Source organism: Daphnia magna, linkage group LG3, assembly GCF_020631705.1.
Source record: "Daphnia magna isolate NIES linkage group LG3, ASM2063170v1.1, whole genome shotgun sequence".
In the NCBI taxonomy this organism is placed as follows: Eukaryota; Metazoa; Arthropoda; class Branchiopoda; order Diplostraca; family Daphniidae; genus Daphnia; species Daphnia magna.
In genome coordinates this window covers 3,018,458-3,044,293 of record NC_059184.1, presented here as the reverse complement: position 1 = coordinate 3,044,293, position 25,836 = coordinate 3,018,458, and the positions used below count along the sequence as shown (strand labels likewise).

Genomic DNA, 25,836 nt, shown 5'->3' with positions numbered 1-25,836 from the left:
TTAAAATTTGATAGAATCCAATAAAATTTATCACCCACGCAAACCTAATAAAAAGGGCACCTTTCTTCCTCGAAGAAAATCTTTAATTTTTGTCTTTCACTTAGTATTAATCAATCTGGCACTTACTAATATGCAAAGTTTTGAAAACTGTCCATGCTCATGTAAAGAACATATGATCATGCTTGTTACCTTCCCTTATGTTTGTGTGCACCTTTACTGTAAAGTGGAGTTAATACTAAGTCTGTTATTACTAAGTATGTTCCCATAGTTTTCAAAGAAATACTGTGGACTTTTCTTAATTTTGTTACGTTTCAGGATAATTATGAGTATCACTCGGTTACAAGGCATTTTCCCGGTGTTCAAACCGCGGGGTATTACTTCCTCTCAGTTGCTAGAAGTCATCAAAATAAAACTAAATAAAGGTAATATTTGGGTAATATGTTTTGCAATGATTTTTTGTTTTTATGTTATATTGTTAGAAAACACGAGTGACACTCCTGTTAAAATGGGCCATGGAGGAACTTTAGACATAAATGCCACAGGTGTACTGGGTATGTTGGCATTTTTTAATTTGTTAGTTATTTTTTTATACCTGAACATTCTTTTAAGTTCTTAAGTTGAAAATATATAGTGGTTGGGATCAATGATGGATGTTCAAAGCTGCCAGCCTTCTTAGGTGGATCAAAAGTCTATCATTCTAGTTGTGTGTTTGGTAGAGCAACTGACTCCTATAACAAGGAAGGCAAAACTATCATGGAAAAATCTTTTGGTATGAATTATTTAAGTTGTACACAACAGCTTACTAATACAGCTTTTTATGTACTAGATCATATTACACTCTCTGATATAAATAGCTTTTCTACAGCAATGAAAGGGCAGGTTTTACAGAAGCCACCGCCTTTCTCCGCCTTGAAGTTTCAAGGTAAAAGGTTGTCAGATCTTGCCAGGTAATTAAATTAATACTATTTCTGAAAGTCAACCAATGTTTGTAAGCAATTTTTTCACCGTATCTTTTTCGTAGAGAAGGAACAGTGGTAGATCCGAACCCACGGTTGGTGAATTGTTACGACTTCAAAGTTATTGAATTTGTACTTCCCAAACTAACATTTGAGCTATCATGTAGCAAAGGTTTCTATGTACGCAGCCTGGTTCATGATTTAGGATTAGGTAGGCATGTGCAGATTTTGAACCACAGTAGATGTAACATTTGGCAATCTAAAGTTGTTGTTTTTTCGAATTTTAGCTTTAGATAGCTGTGCTTACCTCGACGAATTGGAGAGGATTCGACAAGGTCCTTTTGAAACCGATCATTGTCTGATGGAGGAAGATTGCACAGTTTCAGGTATTAAACAGAAAATTCTTGATATGTGGCAAAGTACAGAGGAATATCTAGATTGTCAAATGACCATGTACCGCTCATTAAATGCCTCCAAAAATCAAAGTCAGTTCCCTGTGAAACATAAGCACGGTGGATCAAACAAGATTGGGAAAAAACAGTCGCATAAATGGGAATTTGTCAAATAAATGACAGTTTGATTATTTATTTTGTTAAACAATGCTTTTAAATAATTATCGCTATTCATCGTCGTCAGAATTGCATATGCCATATGCGTCTGCAGTGTGAAGCGGTGTTGGCGGTAAAACTAAAACCGCAGTTTTTTTTATCTACGTCGGCGGAAAGGCAGTAGGGTTTCGATACATATCAATTTAGACCGGAAGTGAATGGCATGAAATGGATCGGGCGGAAGTCAAATATTCGACATAGCTCTCATGCAGTTACAAACTTATGATTTTACAGGTAAATATTTTTAGTATTTATCTTATCTCGTGACTAGTTGCACACGTCTTTATCTATTCTCTCGCTCTTCGCAGTTTGTAGCACGATCAGTATTGTAATTCGTTGACTAGGCTTTGTTCTACAGTCAATCTTGAACACTTGGCATACGATATTGTCGGTTGCAGGTTACTGTGGGTTGTTATTTAGCTGCATCCGTCATGCTCGTAGCCTACGCAGTGACTGCCGTGTTTATTCTTAATTGCGATTTTCGCGCAATTGGAAATGAACTCTTCCCTGCTCTACCGCCCTTGTCCCACAGAGGTGCTATGGTGACAAACTATTCTGGTAGGAATTTCAGAAGGTTTATGTCCTGTACCCAATGAACCATATTATGTCACCTGATTTGCCAATTTTCATTAACTGGAAATCGAATTTTCAAGCCATTGCGTTATGAAGTTGCGATACGAGATATGTGTGGCATCAAGACAACAGCACTCTCAATTTGTAACACGTGAACTACATAAAATTAATGTACTATTACGAAATAGCCTTTTTTCTTTTTAATTTTTATCGACGAATGAAGCAGATAATGTACAAGGTTGGCAAAAGTGAACTAATTTGCTGTCCTGTGGCGATCATTAACCGATGTTGTTCTGTGACCAGTTTTTTCTTTGGTGCACAAACATAATTGCCTTGAAAGCGGTCTTTTTTATGCAATACGTCTCATTCAGTTGCCTCTCCACGGCGATCGTGTGATACGATCAATGTGTCACTTGTCTTTCCACTCTTGACTTTATGGCCTTTGACGACATTTTTGTGGGGTGACCTACGCAACTGTCTATCTTAAATTGACATTTGTATTTACTTAATGAAATAGGAGTTGTTTGGCATGTCATTCGCTTAGGAGTCACAGAGATAAAAGACGAAAACATGTAATTTTAACCGCCAATTCAAACGCGATGCTGTGAAGCGTTTATTTTTTCTTTTCACTTTCTACATTCGTGCATTCCACGGGTTACATAATCAAAGGAGGGAAAAACATAATTTGAAAACTAACCATTGATTTACTTGTTTATAGGGATCACGGCGTCGATTTGGAATGGACTGGAAGATAAGGCTTTAAAATCGCCTACTACCGACTTGTTTGTGAGTGATCAAGCATCCATATCAGACAACGTAACGGAATCATCTATGTCGACAGTTTGGACGATTAAAAATACTATTCTGAAACGACAGCTTCTTCCGCTGTTGAAACTTCGTCCTCTTTGGCAAACAGTCCACCGTCGACGAGAAATTCCAGCTTTGAGCAAACTTCCCTACCTGATACTTCGCAAACCACCTGGGCGGATTTCATTGATGTACCTTCAACCACTTTAGATTCCAACATACTATCATCTGTGAATTCCAATGCTGTGGACTCACAGACGACTTCACCTGCCACAACTGGAGTCGCTTTCTGGACTACTTTATCGACTACTTTGTTGATAAACGACTCACTTGAGTCATCTACTGCTAGTAATGGTATAACCTCAGAGTCTTCATTTACCGACAATCTGACTTACCCGACAACAAGCGTTGCGACGTCTTCCAATTCAACGACTGGAACGACGCGATTTCAGCAAACCTCTGAAATGAGCACCATTATTACTACACCAGGAACTACCCCCACAACCACCCCACCTATATGTAATTTTAGTTTTTAAAGTATAATCGGATAACAGGTATTAGTTGGCGCTTTTTACAGGTACATGTCAATCCATGGAACTGGTATTGGGGCCCACACAGGTTGGCAGCAGTTGGTTTGCTGTTCCATTCAACTCAACTACTTCAAGTACACTGTGTGTACATAGAAATCTAACTGGATTGAACGTGACTCTGTATGGTCCCTTTGAAAAAGAAGAATTCCCTGCAGAGCTTCAAACTTGCTCTCCATCAATCGATTGTTTGTATGGAACAGATCACTCTTTTTTGTTCAATTCGACGTTGTGTTGCAAAGAAGACATTGTCGTTCGCCAATGTAGCAACTACACATTCACGATGATTCCTCAGTATTCGTCGTGCATTGGGCATCCTGTCAACACTTCGATTTTTACCTTGCCAGGTTCGACTTTTTCTTGATTTAATGCTTATGTAAGGAAATTATGTTAATCACAGTTATTGGCAGGTCCCGACGCGGCACCTAAGGAAGTTGAAGTCCTTCAAACGGGAAGTAATTGGGTCGTTATGAGTTGGCAGGATCTTAAATTCTGTGAAAGAGCAATTACTTCCTACCTTATGAGATTCGATTCTTTTTCTCCTGGTGGAGGTAATAACACCCAAAGAATTCGAGTTCCTTTGGAGTGTACAAACCGATCTTCGACTGGGATGACAATCTTCGACTCCAAAATCTGCCCAGAACTGTTGATATTAGATGCTTGTTCCGTCTACTCTGTTGTTATCGAAGTGGAGGTCTTTGGCTCGTACCGATCGCAGCCCAGCGAAAAGGCCACGCTCAGAACCAAACCTCGTCAGTAATCTGATAATACTTTTTTGTTTATTCGTTCGACTGAGAATAACAAACATTTTCTTTTGAAAAATGTAACTGGGCGTGAAAACAGCGGAGTATTTGCAGACACAAATTGATGAACCAGTCGAATCCGGTTCAGATTGGTTGGCATTTCGATGGAACTTGTCCGTATCACAATGTCAAATGGCCACCACCGGGTTTCAGTTTAATTTAATTAGTGTGCGTGAAAACAGCTCCAAACTGTATGAGTGCAACATAACTTCCCAAAACACTCCAGATTCGAAATTCTTTTTCAACACCAGTTTGACTGGTTGTGATCAAAGAATAATAGTACCACCCTGTTCAGATTATCACGTGGCTGTCATCCCCAAAATATTCGATATCTTTTATAACGAATACCGTGACAGCTCAACGGGCAGAACCACATGTAAGTTACGATGCTATGTTTCTTTTCGACAAGGTTAACGCCCTTTTGAACAGGTGAAACCATATCAGCTTTTGTTTTATCGATGAAAACTGGGTCTGACTGGATAAGTTTCAACTGGACCACGTCCGTAAAGGATTGCAGGGACGTCTTAACTGGTTTTTGGCTTAGCATAGCTCCAAGTACATTCAAGTCAAGAAAAGATGATAACCTTCAATTCATACCTATGAAAGATTGCTACTGTAACTTGAAAAATGACGAAGACATCATGTTCAATACCAGTTTCTCATGCTCAAACAATTGGATAAGCCCTGGCATCTTTCCGTGCTCGCAGTATGAAATCTACCTTATACCACAGTTCTTTGACAGTTTGAATGGAAGTGCTAACCCAAGTATCATTAGCAAAACTCTTCCAGGTGATAAATTTAACACAAAAGCAGAGTTATTAAAGCGATAATGAAAACTCTGTATACAGGTTACCACATAACACCTGTAACACAAAATATTGATGCTGGCAAACATTGGATCAGTTTCGAATGGCAAGCGTCAACAGAAACTTGTCGTAAAGACGTCACTGGTTTGTGGATAACAATTAATTCTATTCCGCCAAACCAAACGGTCACGAATGGAAGCCTGCTGTACTTTTGCCCCACCGAAACTAACGACGTCACATTTATCAGCTTCAACACGAGCTCCAGATGTTTCCATGAACAGACCTTATTCCCGTGCAATTATTACACTTTTGAAATCAAGCTTGATATCAATGGACCAATAGGACGTACCAGCCTTGTAAACAGGACGACGACACCTGGGCAAGATGCCACGGTGTTTATAAATGCGCAAGATTCCGGCACGGATTGGATTACCTTTGAATGGCAATCTTCAGTTCGTGAGTGCCAAAAATTTATCACGGAATACCATTTAAACATTACAGATGTCTTCAATGGCGTTTCCCAGTCGAAACATTTATCTCGAAGCTGCAGCACAAATCCCTTGGTAATCGGCTTTAACAGCAGTTTACCCTGTGCCGGATTAGAAATCTCTCCTTGTTCAAATTACTTAGTGTCGTTAGTGCCACAGTTTCACATAGGTACTTCAATAATAAGCGGAATCGGCGCAGTAATCCAAATAGGATCCAAGTCGGGTACAAAATGCCACTTGATAAATTATTTAATTTTGCGTCATATTTCTTTTGTCTTTAGGTAATGGAGGGGAAATTAAACAACCGATTGTAGCTTCCCAAGGTACAAATTCGCTCACCTTGACGTGGTTTGAACCAACATGCCGTTCAACTGCCAATCTAGTGTACTATAACGTGACCGTCATACCAAATTGGAATTCAACAACACATGTCAGCAAGACATTTTTAAAAATTAAACCCGAGTGTCTTGACAAAATTCCAAACGGTCAAGTATCTATGACACTGAATGAATCTGTTTGCGATCGCGGTTATAAATTCGATTCTTGCGCTCCCTACGTCATCAAGATTCTGCCCGTTTACCAATTACCCAGTGCCAATGAAAATATTTTTGGTTGGGAAACGAAAACCCAAACACTTCCTATGCAAAACGAGGCGTCTGTCAACAACTTGACTGTGCAAGATGTTGGTACACGATGGATAATCGTTTCCTGGCCGATGCCAACATGTCATTTACCGATTAGTGTGTGGAATCTCACAGAATTATCATTGAAAAGTTCCGTGATCCTGCCTCCAGATTGTCCCACGTATATGAACGCCACCCATTTAACTCTTAACATCTCCGACTCGATACTCTGCAGAAATGGTGATCATCCCATCAACTTTGAAGTGCCCTTTATCCCATGCACTAACTATACACTTGGCGTCCATATAAAGTACCCCAATCTGGACGTCCAACCTGGAAGTAATAACATTGTTTCAGCTACCACTGAAATCGAACGTAAGTTTTCTTACGGATACACAGCTTAATTTTAAATGTTAAATTGGAATTCAATTTTTTTAGTTCCGGGAGTTGTAAGTAACTTGACGTGGAGTGGAACAAAAAATAGCGTTTTGCTTGAATGGGGTGTCCCGAAGAAGAATCCTCAATGCGTCGAAGGCTATCAAGTACTATGGAACAATAAGGAAACTTTAACCAAAGATACCTATGCCTCGCTGAATAGCTTACGACCATGCACAAGAATTCTCGCATCGGTGAAGGCTCTCCCAAATTCAATATCTGATTTGCATGAAAGCGAAATTCGTGTCTTTGTTTACACAGATGTTGTTGGTAAGACGATTGTTGGTGTTAGGTCAATGTAGAGATTGTAATTTCTCTGTTATGTATAGATCCCGCACCTGTACAGTCTGAAGTCAACGTAAGCATTCTAGACAATGAGTGGACGCGGAACGTATCATGGCTAAAACCTGAAATTGACGATTGTATTTCAGGATACAAAGTCAGCATTAAAGAATCAGTAAGTTTATTTCAACGATACTTACTTACCACCAACTAAATAATATCGCCCTTTGTTTATTCAGACTTCAACGGATGTTGTGTACAACGAGACCATTTGGGGGAAGAATTCAACATGGATTTTGTTTAACGATGGATTTGAAAAAGAACATTTATACAATGTTTCTATCGCCACCTTTTGCAATTTCATAGGAGAAACTTACGTGAGCGATCCTACCTCACATGCCTTCACATGGGACACGGCATCAGGTATTTTATTCTTTCACTTTATTATTTGGTACATCCCAACAGGCGAATCTATTGGACAGGTATGATAGACACCACTTCGTTAGTTTGCGGAATAATTTTCCCAATCTTAGCGCTTGCAATTTTTTACTGTGCTGTACTACGTCGAAAAAGCCAAAAGTATGCGCGTACATTACTTGGTTATTTAATCCTTATCAATGCACTACAATCTCTTTATTTCATTACAGCACTATTTTGAATCCCAGTCTCACAGTCGACCAAGATAAACCAACATCTGTTAACCAAACGCCACGAGCAATGAACGGTAGAAAACGTATTTTAGTGAACGAACTGAGACGAACAATCGAGTGGTTAGAGACAGACTCTAATTACGAACTAAGCAAGGAATTTGAATTGATAAAATCAATGTCGTCAGATAAGGCAAGTTGCTCGGTGGCCAAATTGCCTGAGAATCAAGCCAAGAATCGCTACTGTGACATTCTTCCATGTAAGGTGTTTTTTTTTTTTCGTCTCGTAAACACATGACGTCAAGTTTCTCTTTTTAGATGATCATTCGAGGGTTAGACTAAATACTGTACAGGGAACACCTCCACACTCGGATTACATCAATGCCTCATTTATATCGGTACATTCCGTTCACAGGTGCACAAAATTTGATATAGTGAACTGTACGTTGTGTTTTACAGGGTTATGTAGGGAAGCGAGTTTACATCGCCACTCAAGGGCCTAAACCATCAACCATTGAAGACTTTTGGCTTATGTGTTTCAAACAAGATGTTAAACTGATTGTGGCCCTCACATCGTTAGAGGAAAGAGGACGGGTAAGATAAGTCTGTCTTATCTTGAAATTTTATCAGGTTCTCAGTGTGCATTGGGTTGTAGGTAAAATGTGCCCAATACTGGCCGTCTAGCAAATCATGTGAATATGGTAATATGTACGTTGAACTGATAAATGAAATACGAGAAAGCTGTTATACTGTTCGGGATTTCTTGATAACACAAGTAAGCATTTCGCCTACGAAAAGTTTCACTATTCTCGAGTGACGGTACTTTCCTTCTTGTTTAGATTTTTAATGGCGAATTGAGTGCTCCAAAATTTGCAAGGCAAATGCATTATACTAAATGGCCAGATTTCGGTTGTCCAGAAAATCCAGAACAACTCATTCATTTTATTCATGCAATGCGAGCTGAAAGCGTTTCACTCTATAATACTTACCGGATAGCTTGTCCTATCATTGTTCACTGCAGGTGAATCATCCAACAACCTTTGGCTAAAAGAACCAATTAAAAAATTTCCTAATTTATTATTAATTAGTGCTGGAGTCGGAAGAACAGGAACTCTGATAGCGTTAGATATTCTCATGGAACAGGCGCGACGTAAGAAAATTATCGACGTGTTTGGTACAGTACTTAAATTACGTGAGGATCGTGATCGCATGGTGCAGAACGAGGTAAATTGCAAATTGATTCGTCCCAAGTGGAACGTTTCTCACTTTCTTCCCTGCCGTATTTACAGGAACAATATCACTTCCTTTACAAATGCATCGAGAGCTACTGCCGTAATGAGTTACAATTGAAAGATCGTTGGTCTTTAAATTCGGCCGATTATCAATCGCCTGACAGTATTGCGCTTACTCCTCTCTCGTTTTTCAAGAAAGGTCAAGGTGCTGCATTTAGTGCAGTGTAATAATGCTCACTAATTCATTGCCCATTTTCCGATGTAAATATTAGTTTATTTGCTAGTATGGTTTTATATTTTAAACTATAACTTTGTTGGCTTTTGAAAGCCAACTTCGTGTATTTGAACAGCATACGGTGTCAAGAGGACGGGTTGTGAGTAGGTTTAAAACGAGCTCTTGTCTATACAATCTGTGAGCGGAAAGTTAGATAAGGACGACTAACGTTAAGCAAACAATATTTGCATTACGTGCTCGTCCCGATTCTTGTGGTGGACTCGATGCTCATTTAAACGCTGGCCAAACTGGTTCTGATTTTATCAATGAAACATTATAGTCTTTCGACACTTGGTCAATAATCTTTGATCTATTGTCGTCTACGTGCATTTTCTTCACCTGCCCTTATTTTTATGTATGATGTCATCAAACTTGGGTTAGAAAACGAAATGGCTTTGGTTTTAAACCGATTAAAAACAGACGAAGCGGACCGTTAAAACAGGGGCGTAAATATACATGTGAGATGATATCGCATTTCATTGTAGAGGTAACGCCTGTTGAAAACGCAATCACATGCGAGACGGATAGACTTTGTGGCTATAGTAAGTTCCCTGTGCACGGAATATTCCCAAGCATAGGAACTTGATTTTTTTTTTCTTTCTTTTTGTTTGAACATTGTGCTATCTTTCCTTTTTTTTCGACTAGAGAGCGATAAGACAGTGTTGGGTGCGGAAGTTTTGGTTTACTTGTGCACCAAACTCTATGATTGTGGCTCTAGCGAAAGAAACATTGCGTTTTACATAAATTTGTGTTTTCTAATCAAAAGCGGATATTTCAGAAGGTAGGATATATTATTTTGACTGCAACAGACTGACTGGCCAATAGAAAGTGAGTGTCAAACGTGCTACTCGTTCGTGCCATTCGATCCCGTGAAAAAGAGAAAAGCAGTTACAGTTTGTATGTGCATGGATTCGTTCGAAAACACGTGATTCTAGTCAACAAACTCTCTTTGTATTTTGTTTTTCATCTAATGGCCTACCACAGTGTTTTGGTAGCCATCATTACTGCTTATCTTTCAGCCATCGCTTATGGAAAACTAATCAACACCACTGTAAAACACGAATCAAATTTTACCTACAAAAATTAATTGTGTTTTATTAACAGTATTTTTGTTTTATCAAGGAGGCCAATAGCAGTCATGCCTTCTCACCAGATGAAAAATTTACCACTCAAGTTGATCTATTGACTTCGAAAGTTACATATCCAATGACCACATCTTCGACGGTAATGAAAGCATAAATTATACCCATAGTTTTCCTCCATGAAAACTTGTTTTATATAGGAATCCAGCACTTTTGTTAAGCCATCCAGACAGTCAGAAAAAAATGGGGCAGTCAACACTGTTGAAGGTATCCATGTTCTAAATGAAAATTTATATCGTTTTTAAATTGTTTTCCATCGATAGTGACATCAGAGGCTTCTTCGATTACTACATCTCATTCCTCGACTATCTTTTCAACAAAGTACACGTCACCAGTGCCTGTTGAAATTCATAATTTTACCGCATTCTGGCAAACGGATGAGGATGACGGAGACCATGTCATGGTGTTTTGGTTTGAAGAAAGTCACAAGAATCAACAAATAGGATGGAAGCTAGTTCTTTCAAAGAAAGCGGAAATGCAATCAGCGGTTATTCATTACAATTGTTCTCGGCAAGCAAATTCTGGACAACATCAATTGAAACTAGAAAAATTATTACCAACACGGTACTTTTTCACCTGCGGCGATGGCAGTCAAGATAAAAATGCCGAATTAATTATCGAGCCTTGTTTCTCGTACGAGTTCAGTCTCGTCCCTCTTGATGGCAAAAGTAACCTGAAGAAGACAACCGAACTGACACCTTTTGTAAAATGTAGGTTAGAAATCAAGAAATATTTATTTTAAAGATAACCACATAGATTGAGAAAATATGGAAAATTTATTTAGGGCCATCCAAGATCGAATCATCTTATGATGTAGGCAAGAGCAACCTGGTGATTCGTTGGGAACCATCACTTGAGAATTTGAATTGTAATTTGAAGTATCGCTACAGTTTAAGTGTCGATAAAGTAGGTAACATTACCGAGACTATCGATGATAGACGAATTGAATTCAAAGTTGAGCATTGCACGAATTATTCAATTGCTGTTTGGAGCATCGGTGTAGAGGGCAGTAATGAAATAATATCGAGACAGCCAGCTCGACACATCGGTAGAACTGACACTCAAGGTAAATGCCTAAGTTCAAACTGGATAACACCAGAACTAACAATATTTTCTTTGCTCACAAGGTTTTGAAATTAAAGACATGAAAGCCAACGCAAAGGCTATAAATCAAACATGCCTGATTGTTAACTGGTCACTGAATCGCAATGTTAGGCAATTGGTCAACTGTGGTGTCTCATTTCGAATTCATTTGGACCCTCCTTCGGTACCTTAACTTCCAGCTGAATTATTCAGACAATCTTTAATTATGTTGACTTATTCAGGAGGTTGGAGAGTACGTGTGGGTGTTGAAATATGATAAACAAACACAAGAGGAAATGGTCTGCCAGCTGCGACCTGCAACGGAGTACAAGGTTCATATTGAAGTTTTGGATAATCAAGAAGGAATCCAGCTTGGTTCTCGGTTATACTCGTCATCAGTTAGCATACAGACACCCAGCAGTAATCTGTAGTTTACATTAAAAGTTTTATTTGCAGTCTGATGATACATTTTACCGATAGCGTACGATGCAGTTACAGTAGGACTTATCGTCGTCTCTAGTATTCTTATAATGATGCTCATCTGTGTTACCTTATATTGCTTCCGATCGTGGCATTCAAGGTAAGCTAATTCTAATTTGACTATCGTTGTATACAAGCTTTACGAATAGAAAAATAGGCGTGACCAAAGATCGCAAGTTGCACAGCAAAATTTCCGGTTAAAATCATCATTTTTGGGTAACGTGAACCGAAGACGCGCTCATCCCGTAAAAGTGCGAAATTTAGAAACAGTTACGCAGCGTCTCTGTTCGTTGGCTGGCCACCTCTTGGAAATGGAATTTCAAGATCTGGCCATCTTGTCCGATAATCGTCGCCCAAAGGACGCTCCCGTCGCTTTGTTATCTACAAACACAATCAAGAATCGCTACATTAACATTTTGCCTTGTAAGATACTTTTCAATCGCTATCGTGTTGAGCATTTAACCCCGGGGAACTTCAATTTTTAAGATGAGCATACCCGTGTTCCCCTCAGTTTGTTACCGGACAGTCCTGACTCGGACTATATCAACGCGTCGTATGTCGTGGTAAGATTAATTGGCAAAGTGCATTTAATTTTAATTTCTTAACGTCATTGTTCCTGATATAGGGTTTCAGCGGCCCAAAGGAGTACATTGCTACACAAGGACCGAAAACTTGTACCATAGGAGATTTCTGGAGAATGATTTGGGAACAAAATGTGTACGTCATCATTATGGTGACAGGTCTTGAAGAAAGAGGCAAAGTATAGTAAATTCAAATTTATCAAAATAATGTTCATTTGATATTGGCTTTTCTTGGTAGCCCAAGTGTGACCGATATTGGCCAGAGGACGCGGAAACTCCGCTTGTTTGTGACAGCCTTTCCGTTTCTCAATTGAACGAAATAGATTTTGAAAACTATACCATCCGCAGCCTCGAAGTCAAATTGGTAACAGACAAACCATTATGAGTAAATGTATTGATTGATGTTAACATTTCGTGCACGTTCACGAAGAGCGAAAAATCTCGAACAGTGAAACAAGCCTATTTAAAAGGTTGGCCAGATTTTGGTGTTCCTGAACGTCCTGAAATTCTGATTCGATTTGTTGAAGTCATTCGAATTTTGGTAAATGAGACACCATCATCGTCAAATCAACCCATTGTGGTGCATTGCAGGTATGCCTTCCAAAGTAATACCAAGTACTAGACTTGACATTTTTAACTATTTTTCAGCGCTGGAGTAGGTCGAACAGGAACTTTCATCGCCGTAGACTGGCTGATGCAAGCAGCTCGTGTACAAAAAGAAATTGACATCTTTTCTACTGTATTGCGCATGAGAGAATGCCGAATCAACATGGTCCAAAGCGAGGTTTCATTAGTCTTATTTTTGACGTTTGAAACAGTAATATTGATTCTCTTCGAAAAACTACAGGAGCAGTACGAATATGTATATCGATGTATGTCTCACTTTGTCAACACTAGACTTTTCTCCTCGGGAAACATCGAGGATACACCGGACACAGGTTTTTTTTTCTTAAAATTATGTCTCGAATTTTAACTATTGAATAACTTCGCATTCAGATGCAGAAAACTTGCTGACTAATGGAAATAATCAATTGCTGAACGAGGTAGCGTAAGGAGGTCGATTGCGTGATACGGCACGGTCATTTGAATGTTTTTTTCCTGTATATTTACATGTATCAAGAATTGGAAGTTCATTGTTACGACGCTTGTAAATCTTTTCAAAAGCATAAACAACTGGTACACCATGATTATCTTTGGTTTTTTCATGGCGCTCTATTCTTTCTGTGGCATCTTTTACTAAATTTATTCGTGTGAGGTTATTGCAGTATTCAAATCAAACGAACGGAGGAAATAGATAAGGCCGACTGATCCTGTTTGTGGTTGCTCCGGTTTCCTATTGTAATGTCGCAATTAAAAATGGCCCGTTTGCAGTTCTTTTCTATCCGATTTTCAGTTTCGTAGAATTCTTCAGTTCAGAAAGAAACCAATAGCATATAAAGTGCGTCCTTATTCTCATAATACTTGGAAGAACAATGACCCTCCTGCGATTGCATTACTTGCTGGAGACTGTAATAATAGTTACCTTAATAAGCTACAACTGGGTTCTGTGCATAGAGGAAGGTTCACAAGGAACGGACGCGAAAAGTTGGTACAGGAGTATCGAAAATCCTGCTTACAGACCATTCGAGCCGCATATCTTTAGTACTTTTAGTAAGAATAGAAAAACTAGGCTAAACTCACTAACATGTATTTTAAATTGCACTTAAATTATAACTCTGAAAATAAATTACAGAAATTAGAAATTTCCGTGCTACAGTAACAACAAGAGAAATTCTCCTCACTTGGGATCTTGTGTTAGATAAGAAGGCTGACAAAAAACCGAATTCTAGGAGGATGCTGCAGATTTTCAGGTTTGTTTTCTTTATACACATCTATCTTTATTATATTTCGCCAAAAATTGTTTCTTCTCCTGCCTCCCTCCTGGAACGTTTTTGAAAGTCGTTGCCTTTTTTTCTTTGCATTAGTTGAAACGTAACATTTTCTGATTCTTTGAGATACTACGGAAAAGTCTTACCGTCCCTCCATAGTTTCCCACAGCCTTTGGCACAGCTGTTTTCTTTCTTACCTTTCCTCTTTGTGAAGAGTTGCAACCTAAGGGCTACACGTGTTTTTGGTACTCTCTCATATTGCGTGTACTAGTGTTAGGTGGTATTTTCTTTCTACGTATTCCAATCACCTAAACATGGCTTCAATATGCTTGAAAAATGTTTTAGGGTTAGAAGTTCAGTGACAGAAAATTACCAGAACAGAATTGTGATGAATGAGTGGTGTTATGTTAATCAACATCTTTGGGAGAAAACTGCAACATGTGAATACCCTTATTTCCCGATCGAAAATTGTATGAATTACATGTTTATTCTTGGCCTTCAAAATTCAGCCAATGTCACTACAGGTAATTTCCATTCTATAGATATTTCAGTTTAAAAATTAAACTTGAAGTAAATCACACTATGTCATGTAACATAACATTCTGCTTTGGCATCTTCCTTTTTTAGTGCCCATTATTCAGAATTCTGCAATGTTGAAGCTGACTCATGATGAAGATTACCCAGTAAAACTAACTTGGAAAATTGACTGCAACACAACTGATCACATGAATTCAGTTTCAGTTTCTTTCCCTACAGATCCAAAGTAGGTTCAATTTGGTTAAGCGTATTATACGCCTGTTCACATTTAACGCTTCGTATCAAATTTCTCTCATTTACAGGTATAATGTCATAGTTGATGCCAGGTGCAACTCAACAGCAAAATTTTGTGAATTGCGTCTTGCCAAGGCCCAGATACCTGATTGTATACCTCATGTTATACACGTTAATCAAGAAAAAGCCACATTGGACGTGGAAACATATTATGGTAAGATCAATCCTATCGTCAACAAAAGGCAGTCCCGTATCAACTAGCCTTATTTTACGGTCGTATATACATTTATATATTTTTAATCTCTTCATTTTATTTATTCATTTTCCATTGAATGAATTTTCATTGTGGATTCAAGCACACGCGGTGCATAATCTCTCCGTCAAGGTGGAGCTTGCAGACATTCAATTAGAATGGAATGATCCCATTTGTCCTCTTGGTTCAAGTGATACTGGTGCCTTCTACTCATTGATTGTGTTTGAAACTAATACGCAACAGAATGCGTATAATAGTCAAATAGATTCTTCGTGCATTAAAGGAATTTCAAGGCGCAGATTGACATTCAATAAAAATAGTGCAAATGGATGCCCTGGCATGGGAGAAGCCCTGCGATTTCAGTCTGCCTTAAAATCGTGCATCAACTATTCCATCAACCTTGTTCATCCAGAAAAAAGAAATGATGCATCACTGAAGAGATTCGGATCGTTACCTTTCGTGTTGCAATCGCTTGAATCTAGAGGTAAAAAACATCATTACGATTATTGACTGTGAGATTTTAAAACGTGGCTTCTTGTCGTGGAAGAAATCCAAAATCTTGAAATTGTTGACATTTCGTCAAATGGATTTCAAATCAAATGGGAAATTCCCGTTCGCTGCAAAAATGTTAAAAACGTAGTAATACCCATAAAAATTAATAATCAGATGCCAATCTATTTGAGGTAAAACTGTTATATTTCATACGCATTTACCATGCTTAATGTTGACTCTTTTTTTTTCTATTATCAGCCTGTCGGATGCTAATACAACATGCACCGATAGTACTTGCGTCGTGAATTGGGAACATCGTTCAAACATTGTGCCATGCACAAATTATAGTGTTAAAGTTGGCATAGATACGGTGCAAATTATAACTCTTCCTCCAGGTATTTTTGTATCAGGATTATCTGTTGCGATTGTTTCGTAGTATCCGTGCTTGCAATTCAATCATCTTTATCGTAAGGGGCCCCTGTGGTTAACGCTCTGAGCAACTCATCCTTTGATGGCTCCATTGTGGAGTGGCATGTTCCAGTTGATTGTCTCGATTTCCTATCCACTCCAGCAGGATTGAAGAATGTCATACTTGAGCAGGTAAGTTACCATCCTTTAGAATTTTTCATAGTTCCTAATAAATGAGTCTTTTTTCGCAATTGCATTCCTAGCAAAACACAATACTGTATCGGAAAATCCTGCCATGTGACGTGGCACTCTCAGAAAAAATTTTATCCATGTTCAACTTATACCTATTCCATTGGGCTCGTTTGATGTCCCCGTCAACCCATTACCGGGTAATAATCTTTTTACGTGTAACAAAAGATTTAAAACATTGTCGACTATTCCATAATGCGATTGCAGACGTTCCGGATGGAGTTGCCACTGACGTTTCTATCCGGCCTGAAAAACAAAGTAGCTCTGATCAGCGTGGTACAGCAGTCATCAGTTGGAATCATCCAATTTGTCAAAACTCCAAAAATTCTCGGATGGCAAATCTTGATCAGAAAGGTGCGTTCAAACACGGAATTCGTGAGGAATATTTCAAATCTCGCATCCCGATTTGAATTTGACGTGAAACCGTGTGAAATATATCATTTTATCATCCGAACACAATACGAAGATGGAGGTGATCGCTACTCGACGAGAGAGAGATCTTTTGAAGCAAACTGTCCCGAGAAGTTTCTTGGTGCCAATCATTGCAATTGTAATTTTATTACTGGTCGCCTTCATCATTGCATTCGTCTTTCTAAGAATGCAGAGAAGGTCAGTCCCGGGAAATTTCTATGATACATATTCTTTATAAGAGTTAAATTAATGTTAAAATAAGGGAAGCGATACAAAATCAAACGGAAGTTAACAATTCTATGTCGACAACTGAGAGCCGGAACAGAGTTACGTCTATAAGTCGCAGTAGGCTTCCGTCCTTCAACTTCAACAGGATTTCGTCCAATAGCCGACAGAGCTCCATGGGAAATGCTGAAGATGATTTAAACACTTTGCCTCAAATGACAAAGCGACCACTGTTTGTTCGAGATTTATGTTCTTTCGATGCTGGACAAGCTCGCATGGAATTCTTTTTAATTAATAAGTTGACAGAAATTGAAGCAAAAAAATTGGCTCGAACAATGGCCGAACGCCCGGAAAATAAAATCAAAAATCGATTCTTGAACACCCACCCATGTAAGATTTGCTTTCTATACTGAAACATATTCTAAAAATGTAAATTTCTGTCTTGTGTTTGGCCAGATGATTTCAACCGTGTTGTACTATCTCACTCCGAGGAGCGCCAAAACGACAGTTACATAAACGCCTCCTTTATTCCTGTAAGGTATCCCATTTTACCTGTGGGTAAGTGTCACTTTAACATTTTCAATTTTGTAGGGATTTGATGAGACAAAAAACGAGTACATTGCTGCTCAAGGCCCAAAGGAGAATACTGTAGGAGATTTCTGGCGAATGATATGGGAACAAAAAGTAAAACTGATCGCCATGGTTACTTCACTTCACGAATGCGGCAAAGTATGCACAATTTAGTAATTTATTATTCTGCAGTAAATAGTATGACCTGATTGTACTTGTCTAAAAATTTATTCTAAATTAGAAAAAATGTGAAAAATACTGGCCCGACCAAGGTGAATCGGTGGTTTATGGGGACTTGAAATTAGAATTGGTGAACGAAAGTGTAAACTCGTTCTACACGGCACGGAATATTCTTATATCAAAGGTATTCTAAAGAAATAATTCAAAAAATTCCATCTTTAATTCTTCCTTTCATCTAGTCCTCTGATCTGTGGCGAGAGATCCAGCAATTTCACTTTACGGCATGGCCGGATTTTGAGATTCCTGAACAGCCTGAACAGTTAATTCGGTTTATTGAAATTGTTCGCAGGGAAGCTAGACAACTGAACTCTCCATCACCCATCGTTGTCCACTGCAGGTAAACATGACAATTAAACTATTGACAACCTCTTTGGCTGTAAAAGTAACAAAGCTACCTCTGTTCATAGTGCTGGAGTTGGAAGAACCGGTACATTCATAGCTCTCGATTACCTAATCCAACAAGTACTCATCACTGATGTTGTTGACGTTCCAAGGACAGTTCGTCATCTTAGACGCTTCCGCACATCAATGGTTCAATCGGAGGTAAGTCGCTAAACCGCAGTACTTTATTTTTAACTTAGTAATACTCTAATGATAAAAAATACGGCGTCTATTTGATACGTTATCAATTCCTTATTTCTTTCAGGCGCAATATATTTTTCTGTATACCTGCATTGCTCACTATGTCAAGACAAGACTTTCGTCTAACGGAGGACAAATGTAGCGCCATATTTATATATTTTTTAAATTTTCTCCCCAGTATCTGTGTCGTGTTATTGCACTGCGGATTTAAAGCGGTAAGGCCGGTTTAAAAGTGGATTTGATTTAACGGAAGATCTTCTGTATTCGGAATTTTTGGTGGATTCATTTATTCTCCTGTTCTTGATTAAGCTGTTAGTTCCAGGAACCAAAACGATCTAGGTTTTAAATTTACTTAGATTATCAAGTGAATTCATCACAGAAACCTTTTTCTTCTTGATGGCTATAAGTCGTAAATTCGAGAACAAGCGGCTCTTCATTCTCTTGGGTTTACAATTGAAGGTCGAAATTTGATGAGGACCTTCAGATTTTACATGAACAAAAGACACAAACGAATCCCTAAAGAGTTTGCAGTTGACAAACTGTTGTAATGACCTCGAGTGTAATCCCAAAATATAAGCAAATGGCTGCATGTGACCCAGAAAGGTCAGAAAGGCCCGCCCACTAGTTCAATTTTTAGGTATAAATGCACGGGGAACACAAACTGGATCGTCATTCGACTACTTCAATCGACTTGAGGAACTTCATCCAATACGCAGACCCATCAACTTTAGTCGTACAACATGGCTTCATCGGACCGAATTCTCCAAGTCCTCTTTATCGTAAGTTCCTTCAGCGTTTTAATTTATTTACAGTTCTTCCATTTCAGTGCATAATATTAACCATCCTTTTCGTTCTCAATAGCTGGGAAGCATTCTGCTGATTACCTTGGATAGTTGCAATGGCATGGTGCTAAATAAAAATGCGATAGAGAAGTCAACCGACCTCAAAGAAGATCTCGAACAAAAATTTAACACGACGGTAGTAAAGGCAGTGGAAACTAAAACGTTCTTGATGGACGTAATGTCTTTTTCAATCAACAAAACGGCGAATGTGCTGTTGGCCACTAAGCAGCATTTTAAAGAGGCTAAGGATGCCTTCAAGACGAAAATGTCAGCGTCTGTCAACAAAACTGCACACAAGCTGGAGGAAATGAAAGATGAACTGCACAGTCATAAACGAGCCAAAACAACGACCAAGCAGCCCGGTCAAATCGTTTACGTAACGAGGGATTACCTTGTGGCACCAGTGTTCCCAATGGCAAACGAAGCTGCTACATTCCCTATGTTATCCTCTGAGGTCTCTAGGAATTTTGTACCAACAGGTATTTCAAACCATTTTGCGTAAAACATGTCCTTGAAAATCCTCCTTCTTCGGTAACTGTTCATAAATTGTATCCCTCTTTGTAAAAATATATTGACATGTCACCTTTAGCAATTAAAGTGCAATTCTTATGATATAAAGCTGTGTCGTTTGTTTATATGACCGAAATTCACGTTTTTCAAACAGTCGATTTATATAGGATTAAGAGAAGAACTATCATAAATCATCGTGAAGACAAAATGGTGACAGTGAGCTGGGAAAAATAGGGTTAGCAGGTTAAGACTAAGAAAAAGCGGATAGGGCGAGTTCTAGACGGGAGGGCAACCAGAATGGTATTCAATGTTGCAGTATGGTTTAATAATTTCGAATACCTTAGATACGAAAGCTGAAGGGTAGTATGGGGAACCCAGTTGTGGATACATGGTTGATACGCCACCGCAGCCGTAAGTGGCTGTTGATGACATGGACAGCAGAAGCAATAAAATAAGCACACTGGCCAGAACGAGAAAAGCCATTGCAGCAGCACAATATAAGAGAATTCGAAGACAACATCTTAAAACGTCCAACCCTTCCAATATCTTTGACTTCTTGACCGACAGTTGTTCGCGATTCCCACTGACGGGGCCTGCCGGTGCAATTTTACTAACCGTACAAAATGTTATATAATTTGCAAACTTATAATTATTTTTTCCTTAGCGTAAACAAACCTGATGGGAGTAGAATGAACAAATTCGTTGAGATCGGTGTTGATATTTTGTGTTTCCAAGTTAACTAGGCTAGATATTGCCTGGCTGCGGGTGACCCCAGCTTGTTGATGGGAGATTTCATTTCCTTTTACTGCGCTCGTACTTCGGAAATCACCGAAAGAAGAACTCCTGTTCACTGGCTCATCCTCATACTCTGGCTCGTTGAGCATGATATCTAACGTATTATCAGTGTCATTTGAGTAATTGGGTTTCAAATCAGGAAGTTTAACTTACTCCAAGCAGCTGGATGAATGAAATCGGGTTTTGCAACACTGTAACAGACCCAAAGGTTATCAAGTCAAACAAATAGCTTACACTTAATCGTGAATAGAACAAGTCACCTCCCCATCTGTTTTTTCCAAGGGGTATCGCCTAAAGACGACTGCAATTCCGCCGCTAGATTTTCCCCAGCTTCTTGTCCCTTAACGCGATCAAACTACACCGAGTCAATAATCTTATTCCTTAATAGCGGAATCTTTCTGAAAGGTAGTCGCTTTCAATACGTACCTCATTAGATAACACTGGATCGTATAACAACTGATGGTCCATTAAATCCTGTGAAATGCGCTGAATTTCCTTATCCTTGACTTCCAATTCCTCCTCCTTCACGCGTATTGTTTCTTCAAGGTGTCGAATAGCATCAATTAACTGCTCACAGCGTTCTTCTCCTTTTGTGCGATTTAGTTGCATGGTTTCTAACTCTAGAACTTTGTCTTCGAGTTCCCTTCGACACACGTCGTACTGCGTTGTCATCTTTTGTAAATCATCTTTCATTTGTTTTACTCGGCCTTGAAGTTGGCTGTTGTTTTCCTCCAAAAGTTGAGATTGTTGACCAATTTCAGCCACTGCTAGTTCCACTCTTATGCAGTTTAAACATTTAGTTGAAACAGAATCTTAATTTGCAAACCAATATATTTTACCTGTTTATTTTGTTTTTCAACAAAGAATTCTCAGATTTCAGAGAGATATTGCTTTCTTCCACTGCATCCATTTGCTCTTGCAACAAAGTGTTCTGTTTTTGAAGACGGTTATACTGGAATTGAAGCTCTTTTACATCAACCAGTGCACTAATAAAGGTGTAGAAGGAATTGTTCAAATGACAAACATTCAGTAATTGTGGTTGCATTAATCCTTATATACCATTGTAGCTCTGAAGAGGATGAATCCCTGGAATCAGCTGAGTAACAATAAAATATAAATAATGGAATCATCATAAACATCATTAACCATACACTGCTCATACATTCACGGAATGGGGAAGAAATGGAATGCTGCTGGGTAGACTGCAGGTTATTATTACACGCACTGATATCCAACATCAATGATGAGTCTTCAGTTTTAGAAGTCAATTTGTTGATACAAAGTTTGAGAGCAGATTGAAAATCTTCAACTGTAACCTCTGGATTACTATTAAAAGGGTCAAGTGCAACCAGCATGTGTTGAAAGGTTTCTCTACAAAAAGAATAAAAAACAATAGAACATTAGGGTATTGGATACTATAATACCATAACACCACTTAAGAAAACAAAAATACCTTATTTCATGGCTCTCAGAGGCATATTTTAAAAGGAAATCAACTAAGACTGAAGCCCGAACATATCCTGTTTGTGCCTTGTCACAGCAATTAAAGATACTTTCCACCACAGCTTCATCTGGTGAAAGAGAAAACCATCCGATGAAAAAAGAAAACACTGGAAAAACATTAAGCCTTTACCAGTCATGGAATGATTGAATGGTGGTTGATCTGAAAAACTTTCCTCGTCGTGAGCTCCAAATCCTTCGTCAAAAGACTCTTTACTGCCCTTCTTCTTTTCCATTGGTAGAACTTCACCTAAAGCTTCATAAATAATCTCACTGTCCATATTTAACATAGGTTCTATGTATAAGATTTTATCACACTTCCGACGTGTAGCGATACGATCAACCTTTATAATGTTTCTACGTCTAAAACATTTGAAACACTATGGTATTTTTAATGAGCGCCTGATTCTACCTTACCTTGCACATTGAAATTCTGGCGCCCGAGTTAAACGTTGCCATTTACAACAGACTGCAATAAAATATAAATCTTCTTGACCAGTAGCTCATTTTAATAACACAATAATCTCAAAAAATAATGTGAAAAAGAAAATAGTTTTTTTTACAATGCGTTGTCGTAAATACTTGATTTTACATTTTTTCGTTGTTAAAAAATGAGGGAAAAATAATCATCACAAACAGCTGATTGTCTGTTCAAAGTTCGAATCGTCGAATGTTGGTTCTTACTTCTGAGTTCTTAACATGTGGGTTGCTACTTTGCATACTGATTCCAGAAAAACGTGTTTTATTACAATACCTCAAAAATGGGGTGTAAACTTGTCTAATGTAACTAAGACTTGAGAATGTTATTCATTGTTCTAGAATACATATTGGTTGATTTTAGATTATAACAATAAAAATCCAGCAGTCCAATATTTCTGCACCTCCTGTTTATGCTACATGCATAGGCGAAAATGGACTTGCCGAGAACGAAGATGTGGTTATCGGTGCACAGTTCGCCAGATTAAATGGCCTGGTTCCTGATTTGGAGACAGCCTTTGAAATTTTTTCAAAAAATGTTCCAATAGCATCTTCAGTCCTAGCAGAACCATGCGTGGAAGAGGATTGGGAACTACTGGTAATGGTTTAGTATAGGAAAAAAATTGTGTTGTCAATGTCAAAGGTTTTGCATCTTTTGTAGGAGCTGAATGTGGATCAAATTCAGTCTGAGCTTCTGAATAAGTATGTAACTCAAAGATAATAGTGAAATACCTTGTGCTTACCCTAACACTTGTTAGAGTTCGTGTTGTTTGGTCTGGAGCAAAAATACCCATATGGCTTAGTGATTTTGTAAGCCTATCTGTAAAAATAAGTATGACTGGATGCTTTTTATTTTTTATATGTTACCCTTAAAATTTGTCTTTCTAACAGTTGAACTTGAGCCTAAAGAACCTGTTGCACTACTGGCTGCAGACACAGAAGTCCATGTCTGCCCACCTAAAGCTCAACCTCATATAGGTCCAGTTGTTGATCATCAGTTATCTTCGCTTAAATCTGTTCTATTAAATCTGCTGAACCAACGTTTTCCCAAAACTCCTGAAAAATTAACTAGCACTGCTCTAGAACTTAGAGTACTCCCAGTTGAAGAAAAAGACACCTTCCTCAAATTAGCTCTAGCAGAGAATCCTGATATTGTTATGCAACCTTATCAGGCATTTCTATCAAATGTTCATTGTTGCATGTTTGAGAAGAATCAGAACTACGTAGGCAGCATTCAGAATCATGAGCGCATCTCTTATTTTACTATACATTTCGTCGAGAGTAGTAAAAACTGGCCGATCTATTCAAATGCCATTTATCTATCGGAGGCTGTTATTCGTCAGCTAAGTTTAAACGTGAAACAACGTACTCAAGTGCTGGTTCAACTTGATGATCTTCCTAATCGATGCGAAGATGTCAGCTTTTACACGTTTGTTGAGGTGATATCGCGTGTTTTTTTTGTTTTTTTTACATTTCATAAAGTGTCTTAAACTTTATCGTTAAATTCTTTTGTAGGATTACGATTTAAAAGAGCTGGAAAAAGATGTCAAAATGTGGTTGCAATCGGTTACGAAGGACAAATGTAACCTTCTTCTCAATCACGGGCAGCACTTGGATATCCCTTGCCTACTGAAGGGGAAAACAAATCGCATATTTATTGGAATTGAATCAAAAAGACCAAATTCTAAGTTCTGCCGTATCGATGAAACTTCGTTAACCAGGATTCTGGAGAAGCTGAAAGTTAAACGTATACGGTTAAAGAATGCACCTCAGTTTTTGCAATTGCCGGAAACTGATTTCCATAAGCCCTTAAAACACGCGATACAACTCGGGTATGTCATAACATAATATCTTAAGCAAAAAAGTTGTTACATGCCCGATCTTTCGTTTCAGTGGGGTTAGCGGAATACTCGAAGAAGCCATGAATTTCCTGAAAACTGGACTAGGTCTCATTGATAAAAGTTTGTGCTCGTCGTGCACGGGATGCCGCCATGGAAATTTGCTCCTAACTGGTATCAGTGAGACAGTAAATATTTTTTTATTGGAGGTTAAACTTTGTTTTTGGAATTTGCAGGTCCACGCGGCTCTGGAAGAACTAGTATTGCACGTACTCTTTGCAATCAACTAGAAAGTCAACCATTTTATGTTCACACAGTTTTGATTGATTGCTCATCACTAAAAGGTATTTGCGAGATTATTATAAATTAGTACTTTGAGGGAAAATAACCTGTTGATCAAGGAAAGAGAGCAGAAACACTCCAGCGTGATTGGGAAATCATGTTTCGACAACTACTTGACCGGGAACCCTCGGTCGTGGTGCTAGATGATCTTGATCTCTTAGTGAGTGCGCCACAAAACGATCAAGATGATACTTTGAACGGAGAAGCGTGGTACTACAGAAGGTTAGCTTCCTTTTTTCTCTCGTTGATTGCATTTTCCTAGCATGTCTTCTTGACACCAGATTTTTCTCGGATATTTTAGACTTGCCGCCTTGATCTTAGAACTTGTTAAGAGCGCTCCTCTTCTCAATCAGGTCATGGTCATTGCTACAGCTATAAATGGAAAATCACTGCACCCTAGGCTTTACAACTACGAATCGAATCATTTCTTCACGTGCGAGTTGTCCATCCCTCCTCTTACTAAAGTAATTGTCTTGCCTTACTTGAATGCATGTTCTGTTGTAGCACTTCTGCTACAGAGCTGAGCCGTAATTTCTCATTAAATCTTTTATACGACGTAGGACATGCGATTGGAGATGGTGCGAAAAATGTTGGAAACGGATGGCTTGAAAATCGAGGACGATATTAACCTGAATACTACAGTTTCCAGAATGGATGGATACGTGGCTATTGATGTTCGTCACCTAATAGATAAAGCGATGCATCTTGCTGCATCTGAAGCAGGTAAATAAAAACTTACTTTATTGTGATCCATCCAGTTATTTTCTTTGAACATTACAAATTTAAAAGATTATACTTAAGTGCTGCCATCTAAACCGTTATTCGTGTTACAGGCTCTGTAAGCGAAGTTTTGGTGAAAGCCAAGCATTTGGAACTTGCATTGGAAGACAACGTTCCTATCGGATTACATGGCATTGATTTGAAGCCTTCGATAGACAACCGAGTCGCCTGGAGCGACGTCGGGGGTCTCACCCACGCGAAAAAAATAATAGTTGAAACTCTTAAATGGCCTACTCAAGTATGGAAATTGGTTGTTTACCTTTTTGGATTGCTGCT

General features: G+C 38.6%; 7 protein-coding genes across 15 annotated transcripts in view; 6 read left to right on the top strand and 1 right to left on the bottom strand.

Moving 5' to 3' along the window:
* The first annotated feature begins 109 nt into the window (after positions 1–109).
* LOC123470606 (probable tRNA pseudouridine synthase 1) lies at positions 110–1,733 on the top strand. 2 transcript variants are annotated; one of them, XM_045171109.1, is made up of 8 exons: positions 110–254; positions 316–422; positions 480–551; positions 632–769; positions 827–947; positions 1,022–1,167; positions 1,244–1,342; positions 1,593–1,733. In XM_045171109.1, exons 2-8 carry the CDS (start codon positions 323–325, stop codon positions 1,622–1,624), a joined length of 708 nt encoding a protein of 235 aa, XP_045027044.1. In that variant the 5' UTR covers positions 110–254; positions 316–322; the 3' UTR covers positions 1,625–1,733. The 2 variants fall into 2 exon arrangements, with proteins under 2 accessions (XP_045027044.1, XP_045027043.1); XM_045171108.1 differs by lacking the exon at positions 1,593–1,733 and having other exon boundaries at positions 1,244–1,541.
* LOC116918954 lies at positions 1,663–9,588 on the top strand. Of its 5 annotated transcripts, none has more exons than XM_045171100.1 (20): positions 1,663–1,798; positions 2,856–2,953; positions 3,014–3,463; positions 3,522–3,878; positions 3,942–4,283; positions 4,375–4,710; positions 4,764–5,123; positions 5,183–5,851; positions 5,910–6,626; positions 6,690–6,956; positions 7,016–7,143; positions 7,208–7,391; positions 7,451–7,547; positions 7,616–7,875; positions 7,934–8,013; positions 8,075–8,209; positions 8,271–8,390; positions 8,455–8,636; positions 8,704–8,839; positions 8,905–9,588. In XM_045171100.1, exons 3-20 carry the CDS (start codon positions 3,409–3,411, stop codon positions 9,073–9,075), a joined length of 4,596 nt encoding a protein of 1,531 aa, XP_045027035.1. In that variant the 5' UTR covers positions 1,663–1,798; positions 2,856–2,953; positions 3,014–3,408; the 3' UTR covers positions 9,076–9,588. The 5 variants fall into 5 exon arrangements, with proteins under 5 accessions (XP_045027035.1, XP_032780656.2, XP_045027034.1 ...); XM_045171099.1 differs by lacking the exon at positions 1,663–1,798 and adding an exon at positions 1,834–2,122; XM_032924765.2 differs by having other exon boundaries at positions 2,856–3,463.
* Positions 9,589–9,734: 146 nt separating this feature from the next.
* LOC116918959 lies at positions 9,735–13,594 on the top strand. Of its 2 annotated transcripts, none has more exons than XM_045171105.1 (16): positions 9,735–10,172; positions 10,244–10,345; positions 10,404–10,470; positions 10,527–10,973; positions 11,048–11,329; positions 11,391–11,530; positions 11,589–11,766; positions 11,827–11,926; positions 12,059–12,249; positions 12,313–12,389; positions 12,452–12,586; positions 12,646–12,771; positions 12,838–12,998; positions 13,056–13,191; positions 13,255–13,345; positions 13,404–13,594. In XM_045171105.1, exons 1-16 carry the CDS (start codon positions 10,092–10,094, stop codon positions 13,457–13,459), a joined length of 2,370 nt encoding a protein of 789 aa, XP_045027040.1. In that variant the 5' UTR covers positions 9,735–10,091; the 3' UTR covers positions 13,460–13,594. The 2 variants fall into 2 exon arrangements, with proteins under 2 accessions (XP_045027040.1, XP_032780672.2); XM_032924781.2 differs by having other exon boundaries at positions 11,984–12,249.
* Positions 13,595–13,801: 207 nt separating this feature from the next.
* On the top strand, positions 13,802–18,746 carry LOC116918958. Of its 2 annotated transcripts, XM_045171102.1 has the most exons (19): positions 13,802–14,057; positions 14,140–14,257; positions 14,621–14,799; positions 14,903–15,038; positions 15,115–15,260; positions 15,403–15,783; positions 15,847–15,982; positions 16,050–16,186; positions 16,264–16,391; positions 16,463–16,588; positions 16,656–16,802; positions 16,915–17,057; positions 17,122–17,474; positions 17,541–17,617; positions 17,676–17,813; positions 17,896–18,018; positions 18,074–18,231; positions 18,302–18,437; positions 18,541–18,746. In XM_045171102.1, the coding sequence occupies exons 1-19, from the start codon at positions 13,880–13,882 to the stop codon at positions 18,616–18,618; spliced, it is 3,018 nt and encodes a 1,005-aa protein (XP_045027037.1). In that variant the 5' UTR covers positions 13,802–13,879; the 3' UTR covers positions 18,619–18,746. The 2 variants fall into 2 exon arrangements, with proteins under 2 accessions (XP_045027037.1, XP_045027038.1); XM_045171103.1 differs by lacking the exons at positions 13,802–14,057; positions 14,140–14,257 and adding an exon at positions 14,400–14,552.
* A 138-nt stretch (positions 18,747–18,884) lies between these two features.
* Positions 18,885–19,906, top strand: LOC116918969. The gene is made up of 2 exons (XM_032924789.2): positions 18,885–19,255; positions 19,338–19,906. The coding sequence occupies exons 1-2, from the start codon at positions 19,217–19,219 to the stop codon at positions 19,818–19,820; spliced, it is 522 nt and encodes a 173-aa protein (XP_032780680.2). The 5' UTR covers positions 18,885–19,216; the 3' UTR covers positions 19,821–19,906.
* Positions 19,907–19,932: 26 nt separating this feature from the next.
* On the bottom strand, positions 19,933–22,535 carry LOC116918961. 2 transcript variants are annotated; one of them, XM_045171106.1, is made up of 10 exons: positions 22,257–22,535; positions 22,077–22,194; positions 21,786–21,994; positions 21,683–21,719; positions 21,463–21,609; positions 21,050–21,401; positions 20,884–20,963; positions 20,777–20,814; positions 20,504–20,717; positions 19,933–20,438 (listed from the first exon to the last, which is right to left on the bottom strand). In XM_045171106.1, exons 1-10 carry the CDS (start codon positions 22,411–22,413, stop codon positions 20,105–20,107), a joined length of 1,686 nt encoding a protein of 561 aa, XP_045027041.1. In that variant the 5' UTR covers positions 22,414–22,535; the 3' UTR covers positions 19,933–20,104. The 2 variants fall into 2 exon arrangements, with proteins under 2 accessions (XP_045027041.1, XP_032780674.2); XM_032924783.2 differs by having other exon boundaries at positions 20,884–20,978; positions 22,257–22,534.
* Positions 22,536–22,748: 213 nt separating this feature from the next.
* The window catches only part of LOC116918957 (peroxisome biogenesis factor 1), an 85,488-nt gene continuing 82,400 nt past the window's right edge, over positions 22,749–25,836 (top strand). The window contains 12 exon segments of the mRNA XM_045171104.1: positions 22,749–22,906; positions 22,965–23,198; positions 23,262–23,302; positions 23,359–23,432; positions 23,492–24,039; positions 24,116–24,432; positions 24,494–24,612; positions 24,675–24,782; positions 24,840–25,002; positions 25,082–25,244; positions 25,341–25,503; positions 25,614–25,798. Coding sequence (XP_045027039.1) covers positions 22,823–22,906; positions 22,965–23,198; positions 23,262–23,302; positions 23,359–23,432; positions 23,492–24,039; positions 24,116–24,432; positions 24,494–24,612; positions 24,675–24,782; positions 24,840–25,002; positions 25,082–25,244; positions 25,341–25,503; positions 25,614–25,798 — 2,199 coding nt within the window. The 5' untranslated portion in view covers positions 22,749–22,822.

Bases quoted from the DNA above. Each gene is read 5' to 3' on its own strand.
- LOC116918961 (XM_032924783.2), bottom strand. From the start codon at position 22,413: ATGTTAAATATGGACAGTGAGATTATTTATGAAGCTTTAGGTGAAGTT. The intron at 20,979-21,049 runs GTACGTATTGAA...GACTCGGTGTAG, and splicing joins ATCCAGTGTTATCTAATGAG to TTTGATCGCGTTAAGGGACA. The intron at 20,718-20,776 runs GTAAGTTAAACT...ATAATACGTTAG, and splicing joins CATTCATCCAGCTGCTTGGA to ATATCATGCTCAACGAGCCA.
- LOC123470606 (XM_045171108.1), top strand. From the start codon at position 323: ATGAGTATCACTCGGTTACAAGGCATTTTCCCGGTGTTCAAACCGCGG. The intron at 948-1,021 runs GTAATTAAATTA...TCTTTTTCGTAG, and splicing joins AGGTTGTCAGATCTTGCCAG to AGAAGGAACAGTGGTAGATC. The intron at 1,168-1,243 runs GTAGGCATGTGC...TTCGAATTTTAG, and splicing joins GGTTCATGATTTAGGATTAG to CTTTAGATAGCTGTGCTTAC.
- LOC116918958 (XM_045171102.1), top strand. From the start codon at position 13,880: ATGACCCTCCTGCGATTGCATTACTTGCTGGAGACTGTAATAATAGTT. The intron at 17,058-17,121 runs GTCAGTCCCGGG...TGTTAAAATAAG, and splicing joins TTTCTAAGAATGCAGAGAAG to GGAAGCGATACAAAATCAAA. The intron at 18,019-18,073 runs GTATTCTAAAGA...CCTTTCATCTAG, and splicing joins GGAATATTCTTATATCAAAG to TCCTCTGATCTGTGGCGAGA.
- LOC116918954 (XM_045171100.1), top strand. From the start codon at position 3,409: ATGAGCACCATTATTACTACACCAGGAACTACCCCCACAACCACCCCA. The intron at 5,124-5,182 runs GTGATAAATTTA...CTCTGTATACAG, and splicing joins CATTAGCAAAACTCTTCCAG to GTTACCACATAACACCTGTA. The intron at 7,876-7,933 runs GTAAGGTGTTTT...TTCTCTTTTTAG, and splicing joins CTACTGTGACATTCTTCCAT to ATGATCATTCGAGGGTTAGA.
- LOC116918959 (XM_032924781.2), top strand. From the start codon at position 10,092: ATGGCCTACCACAGTGTTTTGGTAGCCATCATTACTGCTTATCTTTCA. The intron at 11,531-11,588 runs GTACCTTAACTT...TGACTTATTCAG, and splicing joins TTCATTTGGACCCTCCTTCG to GAGGTTGGAGAGTACGTGTG. The intron at 12,999-13,055 runs GTATGCCTTCCA...ACTATTTTTCAG, and splicing joins CCCATTGTGGTGCATTGCAG to CGCTGGAGTAGGTCGAACAG.
- LOC116918969 (XM_032924789.2), top strand. From the start codon at position 19,217: ATGGCTTCATCGGACCGAATTCTCCAAGTCCTCTTTATC. The intron at 19,256-19,337 runs GTAAGTTCCTTC...CGTTCTCAATAG, and splicing joins TTCTCCAAGTCCTCTTTATC to CTGGGAAGCATTCTGCTGAT.